The following is a 23432-nucleotide window of genomic DNA, read 5'->3' on the forward strand; positions in this document are numbered from 1 at the left end:
AGCAGCATATGGACTCTGGAGTTACTGTTCTTGTGAGGCAAAATTTGATTTCACAGAATGAGAAACTGGTGATCTGACTAAATATGCTTGTGGCAGCATTGGTGGTTTGGTGAGGGATGATTTAAATGGTGTGGTTTGTAGGGGCAGTTTGGTTTGTCTTGTGGATAACCAGCTCACTGAATAGTGAAGGGAAATTCTTTAATGAGTTCTGATGGGTTTTGTTCCATCTGTTGTACTTGGATGAAAGACCTGCCAGGCCTTTCAGTCTTGGGGAGCACCTAAAAACCTTCCTGGAGTAGGAGAAGAGTGTTGCTTAGTTCACTGGGAGGAGAACCTGGAGCAAGTGGTAGTGAAGAGGTACCAAGTCAGAGTTGACAGCTTATTTTGCTGATTGTCAGGGTGTGGGATTACTGACAGCCCTTCCTTTGGTATCCAGGACATGGTGGGATTTAGGGCTTGGGTTTTCCTGGAAAGGCTGCAGGTGTGCCTTGTTTCAGAAGAGGGACTGGAGTGGTGCAAGACATAGGTGAAGTGTGTCTGGTTTGATTTCATGTTACATTTCATCAGGAAATTGTTGGGGTTGGAAAGTAGAGTTTGATTTTGTAATTTATATAGGTACATATTTCTATTTAATGACTTTTGAATAACTTAATCTTTTATGCTCTGCTACTTTTTAGGGCTCTTGTTCAGTTTTCAAAAACTCTTTTTTAGGAGCTTTTCAGGGGTGTATGATTTACCATTCTCTGGCTAATGGATAGAGGAAGGATATGGAAATGACTCCCCCTCCATGGTACATCCATATATGCTGTCAGTACTTCAGCAGAGTGTCAAAAATCAAGAGTAAGAAAATCTGTGCTACTGGAGCTCTCTTATGTTAAAGCAAATGGGATTTTTCTTTAATCATTTACAGAGTTATCTGGGCTAAAAATATTTAACAATGGAAGAAAACCAGCTTTTTTATGTTTCTTGTTGAAATTTATTCCTGCTTACAGGAAGAGCATCAGTGAACCCCTGTCCACTTAATGGTAGTACAAGTTAAAAATGGTTACTAAAAGCAGGGCTGTTCAGACTGCCTCACTGCAGAGACATTGCTTTATGCTCCTTAGAAAATGCCTGGGTTTTTATTTATATTTATATTTAATTATATATTTATTATTTATATATTAAATATATTTTAATATTTAATTTATATTTATTTTATATTTAATAATCCCTTTACTGAATGCAGCCTCTCTTCTTTTGAGGTGAGGGTACTATTACATTTCAGAGTGGTCCTGCATTTCCTTCTACGTGGTACATGCAGGACTCTCTCCATTAACCATTAAACTTCCCTTCTGTCAACAGCTTAGGAATTTGTATTTTAGTGACCTTATTTTCATGCAGCCTTGGTGCACATCCCCCCTAAGTTCAAATGAGGACCAGAATCAGTCGCTTCCCAGAGTTTTTAATTTATATGTGACTTCAAAATGCATGTTCTCTTTTATAATCTGGACAAACTGTTCTGTAGTTCCTCTTCAGTTTCTCCTTGGAGTCCCATATGAGGAGAAAAGACAAAGAGAACAAAACCCTGAACCATTCTGAGTTGTTTCCTTTATTCCAGCATTCTGCATGTCAGGATTTGCTTCTTTTCGTGAAAATTGGTTTTATTGTTGGCAATTTTCCAGATGCAATGAATAATAGAACACCAGATGTCCACTGCTGAGAAAAATTACAGATGAGTAAACACTTTCCTGAGGTAGCATAAAAATCTATTAGCAGTGGTTCTGGTGTGCCTGTGGCCTGTGTGTGCCCTTGGCCTGCTGTGCTTTGTACTGCAGGCAGAGGAAGATCCAAGGCCTTGTGACTGTCTCACTGTGTCTGACTCCACCAGGGATCCCTGCCCTCCTCTACATGTAGATTGTTTTGCAGGAACAAGCACTCACTGAAATGCTTGAGTGTGAGTTCAGTCACTGGATTTAATTTTAATTATTGTCACACATGGGTTTGATTGAGGGTAAGGCCACAGAAGCATTAGAAGAAGTGGGGGTTAAGGAGGGATACTGAGAGTTGGTGTAGCTCTCAGCCTTTCCCCCCAGCAGCACAGGAACAGTTGCCCTGTGTTTTCAGACCCAAAGCAGGCTGTGTTCCAAACTCCTGGGCTGGTTTTTCCCAGCCCTTTCAATCTCCTCGGAATAACCTTTTACTACAGACTTTGCCAGTTGTACCTGACAAACACAACTCATCTGTTTGGGAAAAGTAAAAATCTTCAGTGGTGGATAATTCCTGTTTGATTGAGCAAACTATTGGAGTGCTTCACTAGCCCTCACCAAGTGTGTGTGTGTCTTACCTGAATTTGCCTTGCTGCTGTACCAACCCATTGCTTGTCCTGTTCTCACTGAGAAAGAGAGTTCATTCTCTCTCTCCACAGCATCAGTTTTTACCTATGGAAAAGGAAGTCCTCCTCCTTCAGTCCTGTCCAGCTGTGCTCTCCTGTTCTCTCCTGTGCTCAGGCATGTCAGAGTCTCCTGGAACTCTGGCTTGGCCCACTGAAACCAGCTCTGCACAGCCCTGAGAAGTTTGAGGTCATTTTAGTGAGCTGAATTGGCTTACTGAGAAATCAGCTGAGCAGGGCAGTCCTTTGGGGGGAAGCATTTAATTATCTTGATAATTTTAAATTGCCTTGATAACTCGCAGTTATGGCGGCTCTTTCACTGTTCAGTCTTTTGCAAGATTTTATTGATTGCTCAGTCTTTGTTTGCAGGATGACTCCACAGTTTCTGTGATAGGCAAAATCTCTCTCAACTTAAAATTTGTCCCCTGGGCTTTTTTGTGACTCTCAGTTCTCTCGCATCCTCTTCAAAAGATGATTGAGTTTATCTTCTCAAGACTCCTGAGTTCTGGAAATTACAGGTGCAGAGGAGCAGCAGGCTTCAAGGATCCATCTGTTCATGCTCAGTTGGAGGGTAGTAGACCCTAACTTTGTAGAGCCCTTTTCATGCTGTGTGTTTTGGGTTCAGAGCAAGTAGGCAGGAGGCTGGTAGATGGCTGGTGTTATCCTAAGGGACAGGAAGGAGCAAGTCGTTAATTTAGACATTAATCACCCAGATATTGGACTGACATTAGAACTCAGGGCCTCGACTCTTAGTCTTGTGCAGTCAGACCATAATTATTTGCCTTATGAGTGACGGAGTGGCCGTAGCCCCCAGTGATCTCAGTGCTAGTTGTGAATGCTCAGTGCTGCAGAAAATCAGGTCAAGTGTCTCACAGAGTGAGAGTCTGAAGAGTCTGTAAGAATAACAAAAGGAAAGCAATGTTTTCATGTGCTCAGTCCCTCAAATTTGTGTTTATTTAAAAAAATAATTACAAATTGAAAAGGATGACATTTCTGTTCTTGAGCAAGCCAGGTCCACAGGCAATTGATTGCACAAAGCATTAATTAGTGCTTATAGTATTGGCCATCGTAGGCATTAGAGGAAAGCAGTGTATGATAATATAGTTAAAAGCTATTGGAGTAAACACTGGAGATCAAACAGAATTGTCTGAGTGATGTGTGACATTTAAACTAATGTTATAACCATGGTTAAAAGATTGTATCAGCTTTCCTGTGTGATCTTGATGTGGGTGCTTTGGCACAGACTGCACAGTACAGGAATTAGCTGCTACCTTCTGGAAACAGGAGCAGAAGATACAGCAAAACTGATTGGTTTTGGCAGTTCACACATTTTTTAGAGAAGAGAACTAAATATAGAAACGTGGCAGTAGGACTGGGAGGTTTTTGGTTTTGTCTTGTAAGACTTTTATTCCCAGCTCTGAAGGAGTGATTTGTGTAACCTTTCAGTGCGAGGTCTCGCATTTGTAATGGGGAAGAGAATAACAGAGTAACATCAGACCCTCAAAGTGAGGCTTGAGATGATTTTTCTGGCTGACTGGGCAGGACCTTTCTAGGCTGAAAGCATTTGGTGAGAGGAAGCAGCAACAGCTGTTTTGCCTGTAGAGTCAGTTCTGCACGTTGGTGCAGTGAGGGGACAACTGCAGTTGAGGGCAACGTTAAATGGGCAGCTCAGGGTTGCCATGAGATAGTTCTTGTTCCCACAGGTGTGTATGACATGGCTGGAAATACCTGTAGAGAATGGCTGTTGATGTGCCTTTGCAGGTTGGGAACTGTCCACCTATCCAAGGATCCTACTGGAATGGTAGCAGAGACAGCAGAGACACGTTGGGGAGGGGTGTGCAGTGCTCCTCATGATGTGTCTGGGATGATTTTGAGGGATGTAGGAAGTGGAGCTGTGCTAGCCTTCTTGCTGCTGATATTTCCTCCTCCTGTCATGGTTTGACTGGATTAGGAATGCTGGAATGCTGCAGACCATGGATGGGCAGAGCTTGCTGTGCCCTGTAAGTAGTGAGGAACTCATTAGTGCTCAGTGATAATTTTTTTATCACTTGGATTTTCAGTCCTGCTTTAAGCACTCACTAAAATATGATCAAGTGAAATATGGATTTTGCAGGAAAGATATCAGGAAGGATGTAAGTGTTGTGCCCAAGGCCTTGTGTGGGGTTGGATAAAGCAGTAAAAGCTAGAATTGCTCTGCCTGCATGCGAGATCCTCTCTCGTCTCTCACCTGGTTGATGGAAGCGTTGGAGCTCTCCCTGGGTGAGCAGAGCAGGATTGTTTGTGCTGGGGGGGGCATTCCTCAGATGTGTTTTTTAGACAAGAATATGGAAATCTTGTCTCCAAAGTGACTGTGAAAAGCTTGAGTTTTCCACGTGTTGTTTTGGGGTGCTGAGCAGTGCCATGGCACACCACCCTGTGTTCCTGCAGGGAGCACCGAGCGAGGGAGCAAAGACATTTTATCTGGAAAATGAGGGTATGGTGTACAGGCACTACCAGTTAATGGTAGAGGACATTGCTCTGGTTGTTGGAGCCCTTGTTGGACTAATTTTGCACTCGGATGGGACAAAGTCACTTGGTCAACAAGGGAAGGATTTTGAACTGGGAGTCAGTCTAATACCAGTTCCCTTTTGGTTTGGAAATCTTCCAGGCAATGGAATTAGTTATGTTGTAGCTTTCATTGCTAGATTTGGTAGTTGGGTTTCTTTGTTATATTTGTTTGTTTTAAGGTTTGGTTTCAGCTTTGGAAGGCGGAGGTACCTAGTTCATTGTAAAGTTAATTGAACTCGATTTGGTTGTTGCAGCCAGAGAGTTGCTTGGCAGGACTCTGTCAGACTTCAAGGATTTGTCAATCTTTTCATTCCTTTGGGTTTTGGCTACAATGGGTAAATTACTGCAGCGCCAAAGAGACAAATAAACAACCTAAGGACTGCAAAATATGTAGGTAGCTTTGCATGTTACTGGAAACTACAGGAAATATTGATAGAATGCATGTGTTGGATTCATTGTTGTAAAATTGTAGAGCCTTTTTTAAAGCTGAGTTCATTGAGACACTTACTGAAGAAAAGATATAATAAACCTGACAATTTACTAGAAAATACATTTTTTAAAGAAGAAGTCTTATATAATGATTATTATGTCTGCCCTGATTAATATGCATGGTTGGAAAACAGAGGCAAAAAAGGGAAACCTTTGTTTCCCAATGCATGTTTAAACTGACTGGTGTTTTCAGCTGCCTGCTTTATATTTCTCTATAGGTAATTTTAACTGTGCCAGCATAAATTTATGTCATCTTTAAATATAGATGTGCAGGTTCAAAAAGCTGCAAACATGCAAAGGTCATTAAAATTGAGACTGAATGAAAACATCAGACTTTTTTTTTTAAACTAAAATTAGAAGCACGTTAAAGGACTGTGGTGTGTTTATTATGGTTTAAATAACCCAAAATGCCGACATATGAAATGTTCCTCCCCCTACTCTTCTGTTCCTCACTGTAAAGGTGACAAAATGGGAATATGTCTCAAGCTTTCAGGATATTTTTATCAATGGCTTTATTCTCAGGCTGAAGAGGCAGAGGTGTTTCTTTTACTGAAACCAGAATAAACATGAAGGTTCATATTTGTGTAGTCAGTAAGGATCAATGAATTTTCCACAGTTCTGAGCATGCACAGCCTGTTATTAGTCACTATAGGGCCTTATTTTATTTCCAACCCACTGCTAAGCAATGTGGGTGATTAATTTAAGGCTGCCCTTTGGAAGGAGGTGGCGGTGTTTCTGTGAGTGAGAGGAATGTTACTGGTGATGGAAGTCACAAGGCAGCGATCCCAAGGCCAGTCAGGGTTTCCTGCTTCAGCTGTGTGGGCTGAGGAAGCAGGAGTTAGGACTTGGGAGCAGGATACCCAGCAGGGCTGTGCTGGATGGGTGTGAGGGACACAGCTGCTCGGGCTGTGGAATGGAGAGCTGTTATTCCCTGTAACACCATGTGCAGGATTGTGCCATTTCTTTTCGGGCTCCTGCCTCTGAGCTGTTCGTTTTCTGGCTTGTCAGCACTGACAGTTCTTGTATTTTTATTATCACAAGAGAGCAGAAGGGCAGCTGTGTCTCTTCAGATGGTGCAGTCTGGACCAGACCACAGGGATGGGTTTTTTCCAGCCCTGTTCTGCAGTTCCCTCTTTGGCACAGGGGCACAGAGAGCCCCCCAGGCCCTCTGGGGGGTGTCAGCTCTGCCCCCACCACCTTGTCAAGGCTGTGGGTCCAGTCACCTCTGAAACAGTTCCTTTATACCTTTCACCCCATACTTTCTTTCAGGCTAGGGCTTTGCTTTTCAAATAAGTTCTCTCTGAGGAAGTATCCTTTTCCCAGTCTGTGAAAGCACTTCCCTGGAGTGGGTGTGTGCTGCTGGTTACTACAGCTGAGCATGCACAGCCCAACAGTTGTGAAGGGTGAGAACTAGGTTAAAAGAGAAAATTAAACAGAAAAATCCCATGTAGCAGTTGTGCAGGATGCCTTAAACACCTGTGGGAAATAGCTCACGTGGAGCACACATAAATTTTCTTAAACTTCTTTAGAAAGCTTTTCTGAAAAACAAGGTTGCCCAGTATCCTGCTAGAATTAGATAATCTGAAGATCCAAGCTGGATAGGTTTCCTTTGAGGTCCAGTTAGCATAGGCATGTGTGTGCAAAAAATACACCTTTTTCTTCAACCTGGTTCCCATTGTAGTGAACTTCTCCATTTCAGAGATCTGAGCACTGCCTTTATTTTGCTGTGTAGGAAATCAACTCAGAACTGAACTCAGTCTGATGCTGGGTTTGTTTTATAACAAATCTTACCAGTGTGTGAAGTGGTTGCTTTATGTTGTGGACTGGGCTTGCTGTTCCCCTTTAAACCATAGTAATGGGCAGTGTCTCTATTTTGGAAATGGCACAAATAGTGTATATAACATTTTTTGTTCCTGGAAAATTCAGACTAACTTTGTGTCCTGGTGAAACTGGAGAGTTTTTCCACCAACATGGCTGTGGAAAATGACCCCCTTTAAACCATTAGTGTTAGAGTGGTACCTTTAACTCCAAACGAACCTCTCTCCTTTGTTAGCATTTGTTTTGCAACAAAGTGGCTTACTAATTATATGGTAGTTAGTGACCAATTAAATGGCCAATGAGATGGCAGCATATAGAGAAAAATTTAAATTTGATGCTACTGTTGGTAGCATGAAGTACCAAGTACTGGAAGAACTGGTTGTATGCAACTGTGAGTCTAATTGGAACTGTAGTATCCAGAGGCAAAAAAGTGTTCATGGTGTACAGTTTGGTAAATAAACAATGATGTGGTATAGTAGGATGGAAATAATAATTTAATGTTGCACTGTTTTGTTTAGAATGGTGCACTTCCATTGAGGTCCTGTGTCTGGTGCAGGTCACGTTACCTCTTCCTGCCTTGATTTTCCTGCTGCCTTGTGCAACGCTGTTAAAGCACAGAAAAACCTGCCTATGAAATTAAGTATTTAAATATTAGAGTTCGAACATATCCCACGTTTTAAAATCATGCAGTTGGTATTCACTGCCATTGCTCAGCTGCAGTGCTCCATGCAGCTCTTTATATTACCCCTGGACCTGTAAAAGGGTAGAATGGAACAAATTATTTTGTTTTCTCCAGAACTTGCATTTTCTGGAAGAATAGGATGGCATTTGTATGCTTTATTACATTGAAGATTATTGAATCTGTCACATTGTGCTGTTATTTAGTGGTAAAGTCGTGTCTGCTGCGATTAGTCAACTCCTTGATTGGTCTTTTGGGTAGAGAGATGTTACTAGTGGGTGTAGTGGTACCACAGGGGCAGTCTGGTTTATTATTTAAACTTACAACTTCACTTCCATCAAGTTAAAGTACCTTCTGTTGCAGTTACACACTTGCACAGCTTCTGACTGCTCTGTGAAGTTCAGTCACATAAAACTGTGAGCCAGGGAGTCTGAATTAGTGTAGTGCCATTGAAACATAAATGTGTTAAATATGGGAGGTAATGCAGAACACATAATTTTTTAATTATTTTTTTTAATGACGCAAAGTGCCCAAACAGAATTGTAAAAACTGAATGCAAGAATATGATCAAGCTGTTCTGGGGCCATCATTCTAAATTTCATGTGGTTTAATAGTCGTGCTACTTCAAAATTGTCCTTTTTTGTTGACAGCGCTTTTTATTTGATGCATGAGTGTTTTGGAATCACATCTAACAATTTTTTTCTCTCTCTTACAGACTGGACTTTGACATTCTTTTCATGAAAGAGGTTTCCAAGTAGTTGTCTTATAATAACTTTGAGAAGAAGTTCTATGTAGCTCTTACTTTTAAGAGTGCTGCAAAAATGATTACTTCAGATTTGCCAGTACTACAGTGAGTATACGTTTCTCTCTGTATTTGAAATCTTTGCTTTTAAAAAGGTTGAAGTAAACAGAGAGGTGATTGTGAGGATAAAGCACAAACTTGAGAGAAGTGCAGGTTAGTGTGACTGTACCAGACCTTCTCTGTTTTCATACACTGAAAAACTGTGTAAAAGAACATAAACCACTTAATCTAAAAGGTATTTCTTTCTATGTATGGAGATTTAACTTTTGCTGTGAAAAGCAAAACAAGATCTCTGCTACTTTTATGCTTCTGAATGTTGTGCGATTTCAGAAGCATGTCTTGGTTTCGGTCCTAACCGACCATGTTGTATGTTCCTGTTGTGCACTTTCTTACAATGAGCTGGATTTATTGTGCAAAAAGCCTTTCTTTGGCTGCTGCAGTTGAAGACAGCAAGTGGCTTGGGCATGTTTTGGTCTTGCTGGGAAATAGGAGTGGCTTTTACACATGGGAACATGGCTGGGCCTGGAGAAAGTGAGCTACTGGGAAGAACAGAGTGGAAGTTCGTAATGAGAGGTGCTGGAGAGTAAATCAAGTAGAGTTAGGAAGGAATTTTGGAGAGAGGAACCTGCTCCCCTCCTCACAGGGCAGGGGGAGAACACGAGGTGAAGAAGCTTGTGGGGCGAAGTAATGACAGGGAAATAACTACAGGCCAAACTGGCTCAGCTTGGGGAAAATTAATTTATTGCTGATTAAAAAGGATTTGGATGATGGTGAGAAACAAAGACAAAACCCACAAAGTGTTCCCTCTTCCCTGTCCTTTCCCCAGTTCCCCACCTGCTCCCCTCAGAGCCCCCCGCCCCGCTCCCCTCACGGATTGCTCACCTCACAGAGCCCCCTCCTTGTCCCCTCACAGAGCCCCCTCCTCATCCCCTCACAGAGCCCCTCCACAGCCCCCTCCATCCCCTCACAGAACCCCCTCCTTGTCCCCTCACAGAGCTCCCCCATCCCTTCACAGAGCCCCCCTCATCTCCTCACAGAGCCCCCTCCTCGTCCCCTCACAGACGCCCCCTCCTCGTCCCCCTCACAGAACCCCTCCTCGTCCCCCAGCCCCCCCATCCCCTCACAGAGCCCCCCCCCAACCCCTCCTCATCCTCTTACAGAACCCCTCCTCGTCCCCTCACAAGCCCCCCCATCCCCTCACGAGCCCCCCTGTGCTCACCCCACTGCCAGCACCAGGCATCTGCACCAGGTATGTTCAGTAACTATCTAATGTTAATTTTTTTTTTTTTTTCCTTTAGAAATGTTTTTTAATGTTGATCTTTTTTTTTTTTTACCATGGGATGTGAAGGGGCCTCAGTTTATCAGGATTGAGTGCCGTTCCAAGCTAACATTTCAAGTCCCCTTATTTAAGAAACTGAATGCTTGGACAAAAAAATCGTTTGTATGCCCTTAATCATAACATGCTCTGCATTACAGTTTTATAATTATTTTTTTTTTATTTTAAAGAAAGTTGGTTGTGGATGAGCACAGGGTAAAGCTGGGGATGGGCAGCATCAGCCTGGGGGGTTCTGATTAGCTTTGGGATTAGTTGTGGGAAAAAAATCTTCTGGGTTCATGTTTTCCTGGATGTGCCACATTCAAGAAGTGAGAGAATATTTGTGAAATATGCCAAGGATCGAAATTTGTGAGGTTCTGTCATGGCCGTGGTAGGAAAGGGATATTCCCGTCCCCAGTTTGAGAACCCAGATGGCCTTAAGAAGTGAGTGAAATATCATAGAGTTTAAGGTTAAAAGTGCTTATTAATGGATTTAGTAACTCTGCACACCAGCTGAAAAACCTGAGGGACATTAAGGGTATCAGCATATTCTTTAATTAGAAGATAATTGTGAGCCACCAATACAATGAAAGATTAAAAAATGGAAGAAAACATGTATCTATTTTTTTTCTGGTAGAACTGGAAAGCATTTAAATGCCACTGTACAAAGTGTTGGTGGGTGAGATATCATCATCAGTAATATCTGCAGTTTTGATTGCTTGTGAACAAGATGAGATCTTTCTTTTTAGAAAAAAAAAAAAAATCAGTAGGATTTGCACATGAAGGTTTTGAGACTCCCCTGAGGGCTCAGAACATTAAGTCTAGTGTGGATGATGTATCAGAGAAAGGGATAAGCACTAATTCAGAAGGTCCCAACCAGGCTTTCATCAGGAAGGAGTCTGGCTAAGGGTGAGGAAAACTGAAGCAATCTTTGGGTTAGGGGTATTTGCTTCACACATTCAGATTTGGGAAGCCACAGTCTGGTTCCACCCAGAAAGCCAAGGTTTTCTTTCTAGCTCTTAAATAAGCTGCTTTGAAGGATTATTCTGATCTCCCACTTCTGTGCCTTATTTCTACTTTTTAATAACATTTTCTAATCTTTTTGGCTACTCTCTTTAAACAATTTGATATATTAATATACTTTGCTTAGGACCATATCAGATACTCCCCTCCAGAATTATTCTCTGTTGAGGGAACATGAAAGGAGAAATCTTTAACCTTTCTGCATTCATGGAATTGGCTTCAGAACCCAGTGAAGACATGATTTCTCTTACTGGTATTTCAGATGTTTGGAGAAAACCTGTGGTGCATTTGAGCCCTGTGATGGACAGTTCTGAGTCTTCTCTCAATGGGATGACTCATGTTTGCTGTGAGGCGTGTTCCTCTTTGGAGTGTGGAGGATCAACCATGAGAGCTGATTCATCCATGATTCATGAGCCTGTGCATTTAGCCATTTTTCTTCATCAATGCTTTTTTTCACAAGGCTGAATCTGGTGGTGGTAGCAATTACTGAATTTATCTCTGCGGAACCTTGAGCCACCTCAGCAACACTGATAAAGGCTTATAGAAGTGTTTATTTACAAAAACTGATACATAAACTCAGTGTTTTGCTGTGGTGTGTTTTTAAAGGGGCATGGTGTGTAAACTCCATAGCTAGTGTTTTATGTAATAGTAGAAGGAAGGTAAATTTGTTTTGATTTATTTTGTGAAATTTACTGTGTTTATGGAAATATGTTCTTCAGAAGCATGACATGGTAAAAGGCTGCCCAGTAATCTGTTAATTCTTTATTAGCATATGGATAGTTTCAGTGGCTAGTTATTAAAACTCCAGAGTAATATCTGGAGTTTTAAGGAGGGATCCTGGAGTTATTGCCACTTTTCTGGGATGCTTTAGTCACCACAGAAACCAGAAAGCAAAGCGGAGTGAACTTGAGCTCCTAAAAGGGGTTATCACCTGTGTGCTTTGCTCTGCTCACCCCAGTTCTGTAGGTCCCCCACACCCTGCCACATTCTCTCATGTCTCTCATGTCAAAGGAGTCTTGGAGAGGAAAGATTCAGCCTTAGGCACTGCCAGCTTCTCCTCTTCTCTGATGAGGCAGCTCTCCTTAGGCCCAGATTATCGTCCCTCACGACAGCTTCAGGAAAGATGAACGGTGACTAAGCCAAAGTTTCCCCCTCAGGTGACTGGTCACACCCCCGTGGAATGAGGACAGGATAGTTCTGGTCTATTAAGATGTGGATAACTGCCACCAGATAAATTGCTTCCCAGCAGTTCTGCGAGACGTGTAGGGAGTGAGGGAGATGGATGCTGGCCAGCTGCTCCTCTCAGTGAGTGTTACAGACCTGACAGAACTGCAGGCAGCTGGGAGATGCTTTGCTCCTGCTCTGAGTTCAGAAAGAGGAGGCAAAGGGCACGTGTGTGTGTACCCTGAACAACTGCAAGGCTGGGACAGGAGCAAGAGGCACAACTGAAGGAACTCAGGGCCCCACTGCAAGGGCATTTTTGTGCAGGAGTTGCCTGATTCAGGCAGAATTCCTGCTGCTTGAAACGATGTTTATTTTAATGTTAAATCGGCCAAGGACTGTAGGTTGTCCTTGATTCTGTCTCCCTACTTCAAATAAATGCCAGGATTGAAGGGAATTTACTTTGTGATGTTTTCCCCTTGCTCCTTAAGTATTTAAATTCTTTGAAAGAAATCTCCTCTCTGCCTCACTGTTGTTAGGATGAGATTCATCTTGTTTAATTTTAAACATTTATACTTGAGCTGCTTGTCTAAGTCAATGAAGAGAAAATAAAACTTATAAAACTTAAACTGTGTCCAATTTTGGACACTGACCTTAGCATGAAGCATGTTGCACCTAAAGATTTTCTGTTCTGCGTTGTATACGTCTCAAATTTAGATTAGATGAATCTCACCCTTAGTACTGATTTATTGAGCCTTTCCCAAAAAGGGAAAAGACCAAAAAGGCTTCCAGCAAGCCAGAGAAGTTATACCAGAAGAATATCAAGAGAAGCAGGCTTAAGACAACAGTCTGTTTAAGGCAAAGAAGAGAGGACAGTGAGTAGTTTAACTGTTTCTTCCATATGCAGTGTTTGGAAACAATTGAAATGTCCAGAACTAAACACACACGTCTCCAGAGGTTTTGCTAGACCTGAACCAAGGCTGTAGCAAAGTCAGATTTTCTGTGGACAAGATGCATGTGAAGTGGTGGTAGAGTTTAGTTTATTTATATAGCTCTAGTGTTTCAAGGGAAGGGTTTGAGCAGTTTGCCTGGGAGGATTGTTGAATCTGGTTTTAATAGAGGGAAATCTTTATATCCCGATGATCCTGGGGGTGCAGGTGTGTAAGCTGGAAAAGCACAGTATTTCTCCAGGAATGGGGGTATTGCTTAGACAGACACACCATGCCTAAAACTTTTCCAGTAAGGATCTGAGCAGACCAGAGAGAAGCTTGGTTTTCTTGCAGAGAGCAGGAGAGAATGGTTTTAATTTCTCTACAGCAGCAGGCAGCAGCAGATATTTTTATGGGGTTCCTCACTATTCAAAAGGTATTAAAATTGCCATTGTGAGGCAATATGCATTTTGTCACGTGGACTCACAGTGTGATGAGGTCTTTGAGTAAAGGCTGGATGCAGACACCCCCATAAACAAGTTTTCAGCAGTGTTCACTGCATTGCTTTTCTCTGCTGTGGCCCCATTTTACCAAATCATTTTGAAGTCTGTGTGGGGTATCTGTTATTTGGCTTTGGGCTTTTTACATTTTTGATTTATTTATTTTTTTTTTCAAATTCATAGCTCGATACTCAATTTTTCAAGTCTCGTATTTTCTGAAGCAGAAAATCTACTTTTTAATTGCATCAAAACAAAGCTGCATTTTCAGTATTTTGTAGAGATGCTGTTTTACAAGCATGTTCTTTGTGAACTCAAATGTACCTGAATACTGTTTTTTAATCTATGGTGCCTGGTTTTCTGGAGCGTGTGGAGTATTTAGAGATAATCCATTGAAGTTACTTCCAGAAAAAGAGATTCATATATGTTCTTCTGCATTCTGGCTTTGGTAAAGGATTCTGTGGACTCCTGGGTGTTCTTGTGCTTGCAAATTGGAAAAAGTTGAAAAACAAAGTCTTGATATTGGAAACTCATCCTAGTTCTGTGGAATGATTTGAGGGAGAGCAGACCTAGACAATACAGGAATTTCAGTGGAGTATCAGAACATTCCTGATTCTGATACAGGAATATCTTTCTGCATTATTAAATAGCTTTCTCGGTCACACCACAAATTTGTGAATTCCTGATCTATGAACCAAAAAATAACCCCCAGACACTGTGGAAGATCTGTGTAGATCTCAGCTCGCTGAAGCCTCTCAGTTTCTGGAAACCAGGTCACTGATCTGCTTTTTGTGTTCGAGGCTCTGTTAAGCACCACATAGGTCTGGTTTTCACCTGCCCCATCTTTGAGCAATCCAGGACGTTTTTAGTTGTTAATTAAAATGTGCAGAGATCTCATGCACTGGTGGTCCTGCACAGTACAGATAAAGCCTGTCAGTAACAGGTGTCATTTTGCATGTGGGCAGGATCTCGTGCCTGGGGAGATCAGCTGCCATCTGATTCCTTCAACCAGCCAGGTCTGCTGGGAAGGCAGAGAAGTACCTGTGCATCTGGCTGGGGACCTGGGGAAAATTGGGGGAATGTTTTTTTTCTCCTACTTAGTATGGTCTTAAATCTGAAACAGCAACGAAAATGGCAGTGTGGGCTTCTCTGCTAACAGGCATTGAGCAGAGTCCAGGCTTTTCCTTTGTACAAGGGAAAATATCTTTGTAACTGCAAAAATCATAAATGTGTTCAAACCAAAGGGACTTTTCTGGGCCTCCCAGTCAGCATTAATCCTCTTGATTAACAGCTGCAAGTGCTGGGGGTGACTGCAAACAGTGTAACCCAAGTAAAACTTGTGTAACTGTCCCAGTGAGGTGGCAGCTGCACTGACCCCACAGGGCTGTCTGTGGCCCTGAGAGAATGGCAGCAGTCACTGAGAGGGAAAGAAAGTTGATCCTGGGGAACACATCGTGGGATGGATGTACTGGGGATGTGCTGGTTAATATGGCCAGCTTGGAAACATAACATGGCTTCAAGTGAAGCTGGTAATTTAAAGAACTTCCAGTCAATAAAATGATATTCCAGCCCATGAAAAGGTAAGGCTGTTTGCCAGGGCTAACAATGCTTGGTTCCTTGGTTTGCAGGATGAATGTGGCAAGCCTTTGAATGCTGACTTTGTTTGTTTGTCTGTTTTCTGGCTTAGGACTAAGTATTTAATCAGTGGGTTGTAGATGACTTGTTGCTTTCAAATCATTTGAATTTATCTAGTGTTTTTCCCCCCTAGGGATTCTACGAACGAAACTACTGCACATTCAGATGCTGGCAGTGAGCTTGAAGAAGCAGAAGTCAAAGGAAAAAGAAAAAGGGGCCGTCCTGGCAGGCCTCCAGTATGTGTAATTTAGTTTTGCTTTGTTATGCATCTATTTAAAATTGACTGCAAACTGTTTTTCATCTGATCATCTTGTGGTCACATAAATAGGCTTTTATTGAGTTCTGTGTCAAACTTTATGAAGACTTGTAGTATGAAATATTTATCAGATTGATATGCAAACAGTGTTTGGAGTGTCTAAAAAGGGACATAAAAATGATCTCATGATAGCTATTAATTTTTCTTTCACTTGCTGCTCACATGGACATTAGAGTTTTGTTTTTATTGCCATATTGCATCGTTCTTGCAGACATGAGAACATGTCAGTAAGCACAACCACTTTCTGTTTGAAGGTTGTGATGGATTTTAAGTGACAGATGACATTTGAGCCATCCTTTCAGTAAATGATAATCTCTTGATGGGAAGAGTTGCAGCACAGTATTAACTAGATGCCTCAGAAAATCTATTGGCATATCTGAAAAATTCCTGTAATCAGCATAAGCTGCATCCCACGTGTAGATTGGGAGCCTGAGCCTGTTCTCTGGCACAGGGCAGTGGGGGACCTTGTGTCTGCTGGGCAAGATCTGCTGGTTTGCAAGAGCCTCTGCCACTGCTGGCCCCTGAATAGGAACGTCCAGAAGCATACCCTACTGCACAGGGTATTTAAGGAGGCTTCTCTTTTATTTAAATTTGTTTGATAAAATAGCCAATTTATTGGAAAATAAAGGGAAAGTTCTGTGTGTCATGTTGTTCTTCATCTTGGTTCTTGAAAGGCTTCCACCCTAAGTCTTAAGTCTTTAAACATGGGCTGGTGAGGCTGTAGGAGTGGAGGGAACCTTGTGTTCCTCTCCAGTGTGCTGGCCAAGCTGGAGCAAGTTCCTCCTTAGGACTGGTTTTCACTTTGCATCAGTTTCTGAACTTACTTTGGGAGCCAGCATTTTAACTCCTGGTCTCTTCTGGGCACGTTGTCTTCCTTTTTTGAAGGATTTTGAACAATTCCCTGTGATGTGAGTATTCATCAGATGAATGGATTTGCTCATGAACAAACTGTAAAGAAGCATGTGAAGAGAACAGCTCATCTGTTTGTGTAGCTTATAGGCAAAGGGCAAAATCAAAAATTATTAATATCTCAGCAGTAAATTTATGGGGTTTTGCAGATCTAATAAAAGAGCCAGGCTGGTGGAACCTGATTGCTAACCCAGAAGCTCATCAGAATGGAGGAACTGAAGTTGTAGCAACACTAGGAGTCTTTTGTACCCAGCACACATTGGCTGGGAGGAAAGGGGAATGTTACCAAAGGCATCTCTCATCCCTCTAGTTCAGTTTATTCCTGTGGGAACATTCACTGGAACACTCTGCTGGTCCTGCTCTCAGGTTTCTACACGAGGAATTGCTCGTGATGCTGAGAACAGCTCCATGAAGTGTGTGTGGCTGTAAGGTGATGAAGATGCAGAGGAAGCAGCCATTGCTTCATCCACAGAGTGATGGGCTGTGAGCTGCCTGCTGCTGCTAAGGAGCAAGACCTTAGGGTTATCAGAGGTGATTCTGGGAAAGCATCATCTGAATGCTTAGTAGGGGTCAAAGCCCCCCAATCCAGTCTTAAAACTTGGAGGAAGAAAATAGGGAGTAAAAGAAATAGTGTCCTTTATAAGGCTGCAGTTTGCAAAAAATTGGAATAACTTATACAGTTCTACCTTCTCTTCCCCTCTTGACCTCCACCCCAAGATCTCAAGAAAGAGTATCTTTAGGACTGGAAGAAATTCAGTGTGGAAAACCAGTAATGTTCAGTCATGGAATGGGGTGGGAGGGAGCTCAGGAGGTCTCATTGTAACCTCCTGCTTGGAGCAGGCTCAGCTTTGGGATTAGACCACAGTGCTTGTGGCTTTTCCAATTTGGTCTTGAAAACCACCGAAGCTGGAGACTGCACAGCCTCTCTCAGCTACCTGTTTCATTTTATTTTATGATAAATTTCTCCCCTGGTTCTTCTACATAAAAAAAAAATACCCAAAAAGCAAAAAGCCACTCAATGTCTAATATCCTTGAGGAGAAATGCAAACACCTTGGAAAGGCCAATCTAAGCAATTAAATTTACAGTGTAATTTGATGGATCCGTGGACTTAGTAATTGAGGTATTGGGTTTGCAACCATTGCATTTCAGTTCCCTTCCCCCTCCACATTCTCCCCTCTCCATGTTGCCAACCCAGACACTTCCCTCAGGTGAGTTGCCTGGTTCTTACAGGAGGTGCAGCTCTGACATTTCTTTCCCCCACTCTTCCCTCTACTAATGTGATTTTTTTGTCCTCCACAGGTACCACTTACCTTTACTCTCAGATGTGAAATGTATTAAAGTATGCAGTTAAATTTAGAGATTTTTTTATCAACTGATACTTAGCTTTGATGTTTTTCATTTCTGTTGTAGACCTAAAGAAAGCTTGTTCTGCCCAAAGGCTGTGCTGGTTTTTGTTGTTGTTTTTTTTTTCTTTACTAAAATATTATGGTCTAATAAGATTTGATCTCTCTGTAAATGCTGATTTGCTGATGTCCTTAGGCCATCAGAGCTACAGTGGCACTTCTACCATAAACTTATTGACTTCTTTTGGAAAGGGAATTTACTCCTCTGTGTAGAAGCATGATTCTGTTACAGAGCTGCACACAATGTACTCCATTAAATACATGTGTGTATTTTAAACAGATTTCTGCTGTAGTTATGGAATGGACTTGACCTTTTATCAGAAAGATATCTACTACTAGAGGATTTTCCAGACTGTTTTCCAAAGAAAGACACTCCTCTTTGCAGATTTGACTTTTGTAAGAAGATGGTGCTTTTTGGAAAATTTGCCCTTTGTAGCAAATACCTCTTTAATTCATAGAGAACCATAATGTTTTGGGGGTGCCTTCCCCTCCTGAAAAACTTGGAACTGGTTGATCTTTAGGATCCCTTTCAACCCATGTCATTCCATTCTCAAATGCTGCTTTTCAAGTAGCCCCTCCACTTCTGTGGGTCTATTCTAATGAATAATTCACTGAGTAGGCTAGACAGTAAATTTGCAAAGAGGTGAAGTGTACTGGGCTTTCAGAACAGCTCTCAGAATCTCTGATTGTCCTGAGGTCCCCAGCCCTTGCTGTGAATTCAGCAGGAGCTGCACTGTGTCCTGCTCTGGCACCAGTGGTGGCTGGGGCCTCTTCCAAACACCGGCTGCCTGTGGAGTGACTGGCCACGGGGTGAATCTGTCCAGGCACTGGGATATTTTGGTGCATGTTTTTATGTGGTGCTGTGTGTGAAGGTCCCATCTGCATATACATTTAATGAATTCTGTGAGGGGTATTTAAGGAGTGACCTCTAAAGGTCCTCTGAATGCAGCTCCTCAGTAACATTGGCCCAAATGCCCTTTCTGTCCGTTGCATTGTTGAAATACGTGGGTGTGGATGTGCCTTCCTGTTCCAGGGAGGGGATATGAAAGGCTTGTGATGCAATGCAGCGTTCACATTAATGAGCTCTGGCTCAGATCAGTTATTTATCTGTCCTTTTTGTCTCCTCTCTTGGATCAACACTGTTCAGCATTGTTGGAATGTTTTATTTTAACCTACCTGGCCTTACCTTCCCAGGAGCTCAGAATAGCTTGGCTTAAACCTCAGCTCTTAGAGACTGAGGGAATGAGAGACATGCCTGGCTGTATTTCAGCTTTGGAGTAGGAGTAGACAGATGCAGCCTCTGTAACTCAGGATAAGAAGCAGCAGCAGTCCCTCTGTTCCAGAGGTGGCAATTTGGAGATCTCTGCTGGTGTCTCTCTCATCCCATACTCAGGGCCACTGCCTGTCTTTTCCCAGTTAAGGCAAGATGGAACAAGGCACTTCTGATCTTTTTGTCCCCGGAGCAACCTGGACAGTTTTGCTTTCAGGTCCTTCTGTAGTTTTTGGTATGGAGTAGACACTACACAGTGCCTTATCTTTGCATTCCTGTGGGAAATTTTAACTTTGCAGCAGACTCCTGGCCTTATTTAATCTTGTAGCATAGATGTTAGATACAGCAGGGGATTGCATTTTGCTTCTAGTTCCAAATCATCCATGTGCTGATTAATAACGGGAAGGAATCCTCTTTGAGGACTTTCTCCCAGCAGTGGAGGTTTGTGGTTTGGTGTGGTTTCCACCAGTGTCCTGTTTCAGCTTGCTTGCCTGATGCTTCAGGTCTGTCCCTTCAAACTGAAGTCGGTCTGTATTTCACTAGAAATGCAGTGCATCTGTAGCATCAGTGGGAAGACTTTTCTATTCCCCCACCTGTAGCTTCCTGGTGGAGAAATCCTAACAGCATTAGAAGTTTTCCTTTTAAGCTTTTGGTGGGATGGTCCTTGTATTTTTGCAATCTAATTTATTCTTAATTTTTCTGTGGTAGTGGTCTTGGTAGCAATTGCCTCAGCTAGAAGGATTGAAGTGCTTCAAGCATTTATAGCAGACTCCTTGATTCTTTAAGATGACATTTGGAACTCTTGATAGATTTTTACATAACAGCATCCCCAGCATCCCCAGCACTCCTCTGCTGGTTTTTTTGTCCTGACCTGGAAGTGCTGCAGCTGGAGCAGCTCTGTACACGCTGGGGGCTGGGGGACCTGCCTCTGTCTTTATTTGCAGGATGAGGCTTTTCACAGGGAGCGCCTTGTTTGTTTCTATGACCAAAAAAAGTCCAAAGGAGTGACTGTTTGAATCCAAGAACCTTCCCCTGATTAACTGTGCTGATGGTACAAGTTGTGCCATGGGGTTTTTAATCAGGATTAATTCAGAGAGAGCTCAGGCATTACCACTCTTCCACTTAACATGAAGTTATAACACAGAGGTCTCTCAAGAGGCTGATGCTTTGGAAAGACAAGTTCTTCAGTCTTATTCAAGTGGAGGTTAAAAAGCTTCTTCCATCTGTCTTGAGAAATGAGGTATTTATTGCTCTGAATTACTTACAGTGTGAATGCACATAGAGGCCATCATTTTACACTGGCACATTAGGTGGAGTTACTGACCTGTAACGCTTCTCCTGTCTTTATTTCTTTGTGAAGTGCATCAGATCAACTTGGGGAATGTTAATGGAAGATGTCCAGCCACTTTCCCTTTTTTTTAATAGTGTGTGAATTAACTTTTACTGTATTACTTGATTTTATAAATGTGGGTCACTTTTTTTCCTTCACAATGATTTTAAAGACATGAAAGGAAAAGTGTTACTTGCTACAGAATTCTAAACTGTCATTGTTTTAGTTTAATTGCAATCAAGGTAAGTATTTTGTTTCCTGATTGCCTCAGTTTAAGCGTCGAAGCAACAGGTGAGCTGTGTGCCCATCAATGTGGCCATTTTAGAGCTGCTTCTGGGGTGTGGTCTGGACCTTCTGAATTTATAAATCCTCAGTTTTGGTTGTTGTCAGTTGAATCTGCTTCACAGATCTGAAACATCATCAGTAATTTTTGTTTTCATTTGGCACCTCGGTCCTTTTTTGACACCACACCAGCCCAGCTGTCCTGGGTATCAGGGTGAAAGCACAGGTGTAACTGCTGCAGGCTCACAGCTCCAAGCAGCACCTTTCTTGAGGTGTTGTGTGATTAAAAACCTCAAGCATTCTTATCTTGTTATGCTGCTTTATCCCTCCTCTGGTAGTCCTAACTCCCCTCAGTGTTGGCTCTGCCACTGCAGCAGATACTTGGATTATGGAAGTTGTTACAAGGATTTATGAGTACATTTAGGTGTGGTATTGCTAACCAACTTGTCTTTTCCAGGACTTTTCAGAGATCCCTCTCATAAACAGGAGAAAAATCAGTTTTGAGTCTGGAAAACAATCAGTTCTTAACCACCTTGGGATTCTGACAGTCTAATGCTTAAAAAGACAAAAAGTTACAAACATATCTGACTGTCAATGTAAGGCTGGAACTTTGTGGCTGGAAGGGTGTAAAGGGACATGTAATGACCACCACTGTGCTCCTTTCCTGTATCTTGATGACCGTTTGGTGGGTCTTCACAAGAGAAGACCTGCTCCAAGTTCATTCTGCTCTTATGAAACATCCCCTTTTACACCAGTCAGCGATGGTCTGATGGGTTTGCTGGGGCCACACTCATCCTTGGGCAGGGCTGTTTCTGTGGGGAAGCTCTTCATGGCATTAGAGGATGGGTTTGTTTTGTGTTGAGCTGAAGGATCACCCTTTGGTGAGTGCAGGTGTCTCTTCTGGGATGCAAGGCTACCTCTGTCTGGCATCCTCAATGCCAAATGTAATTTTTGGATTCATAGCTTGACTTTGCCACTGCACTTCCAGGAACACCTGCCTCTGCAGGTACTCCACAGATACTCTGGATCACGAGTGAGTCCTCTTTGTGTTTCTGTGCATGTACCAGTCCATGCTTTTCCTTCACTTGCCTCAGCAGTGTTGGATGTCTCCATCCTGGGATAGAGTCGTAGAGTAAGTGTCTGCAAGGGGCCTCAAGGATCATCTGGTCCAACCTTTCTTGGCAAAAGCACAGCTAGAAGAGATAGCCCAGCCCCCTGTCTGGCTGAATCTGAGGTGTCCAGCGCTGAGGAGCCTGCTGCTTCATCTCACTGTGAAACATTTCCCTTTTGAAATAGGGTTTCTCTCTGCCCTTTGTGCTCAGGGGTAGAACCTGTACAAAGCTCAAACATGTCAACATGGCCTGAAAAGTTTCTTGCCGTAAATTTGGGGGCGCTGTGCAAGTAATGCTGTGTGTTCATGAATAAGGTAATGCCATGGGCTTTGTGCTTGCAAACCTTTAGAGGAACAGGCAGTTCATGGAGGCTGGAGGACCCCTGTGAGACTTGCTTTCATGTTTGCACTCTGGGTGAGACTGAGCTTGGGCTCCCTGTCAGATACCTGCTGGGTGGGAGTGCTGTGGAATGGACACAGTGCCTCTCCACCTGCAGAGCATGTTAATCCTTGCCCAGCTCAGAAAGTTCTACTGTTGGATTTTCTTCAGTTCCTAGTGGAGGATCTTTTGTCTGCTTGTTTTGTCTCTTGAGGCAGGATTCAGCACAGATCCTGCATCTGGATTTAGCTGCCCCAGCTTAGATGCAGAATGGCTTTTCTTAAATAGAAGACTTGTTTTCTCCCCTGTGAGAGGTGTTCTCTTTGTCAAAAGAAAATTTATACCAGAGAGAAGTCGACTCAGTTATATATCTGGTGTTAATTCAGGGCCAGGATGTTGAGATATTTCCTTGGGCTTGAGGAATCTGCCTTTGTCCTGCAGTTAGTCAGAAGTACATTTGTTATTTCTGTACCTCTTCTGAGGGCTCAGTGGTGTTCTCACCCTTCCAGTTCAAACTACGAGTCTTGGTCAAAGCCCCTCCCTTTTCCCAGGATACCTGACAAAGAGGGGAATTTGAACTGGGCATTTACATGTGCAGTGATTGCTCGTTCTGAGTCTGTCCAGAGTACTCTTGCTCAGGTGCTGAAGCAGGTGGCCCTTCTCATGGCTTCCCACTAACAAGGTATCTTTGGGGGTGTGCCTTTCCCATCCACTGCCTGCTTCCTTTCCCTTCATCCCTGCAGTGTTTAATGCCTCCCTTTGAATGACATGGTGAGAAAAACTGAGCATAGAGGGGCTTGCATTAGTGCACCAACTTGCATTCCTACTTCCATTTGGCAGGACTTGTAACTAGTTGAAGTGCTTACTGTCACCCAGACTGAATGAGCACATGGATTGTACATCTCCAAAGAGTCAATTTGCTTCTAATTCTTTGCCATTTTATGAAATAGTGATCATGTGTCTCTTTGGAGCTCAGTAGCGCTCCAGCACTTCACGTGTTGAAAACATTCTTGCTGGTACAGGCAGCTTTGCACGTGTTTAAAAATTCAGTGAGGGAGATACTCTTTTGATCCTAAGTGCAAATGTTACCCAAAAAACTTCACAGAGGCTGTACTGTTATTTTAAGCTTTCTAGCTCTCATTTCTATGCGAGACCTTAATTGAAT

At 42.7% G+C, this 23432-nt stretch overlaps 1 protein-coding gene across 2 annotated transcripts in view; it reads left to right on the plus strand.

The window, feature by feature from the left end:
- Positions 1 to 23432, plus strand: part of STAG1 (stromal antigen 1) — a 155873-nt gene that overhangs the window by 27857 nt on the left and 104584 nt on the right. For both annotated transcript variants that reach the window (XM_029962663.1, XM_029962662.1), the window contains exons 2-3: positions 8620 to 8754; positions 15400 to 15502. In XM_029962663.1, the coding sequence (XP_029818523.1) occupies positions 8726 to 8754; positions 15400 to 15502 (132 nt within the window). In that variant the 5' untranslated portion in view covers positions 8620 to 8725. The remainder of the gene's footprint in view (positions 1 to 8619; positions 8755 to 15399; positions 15503 to 23432) is intronic.

This window comes from Manacus vitellinus, unplaced genomic scaffold, assembly GCF_001715985.3.
Source record: "Manacus vitellinus isolate BGI_N305 unplaced genomic scaffold, ASM171598v3 scaffold_49_pilon, whole genome shotgun sequence".
NCBI classification, from domain to species: domain Eukaryota; kingdom Metazoa; phylum Chordata; class Aves; order Passeriformes; family Pipridae; genus Manacus; species Manacus vitellinus.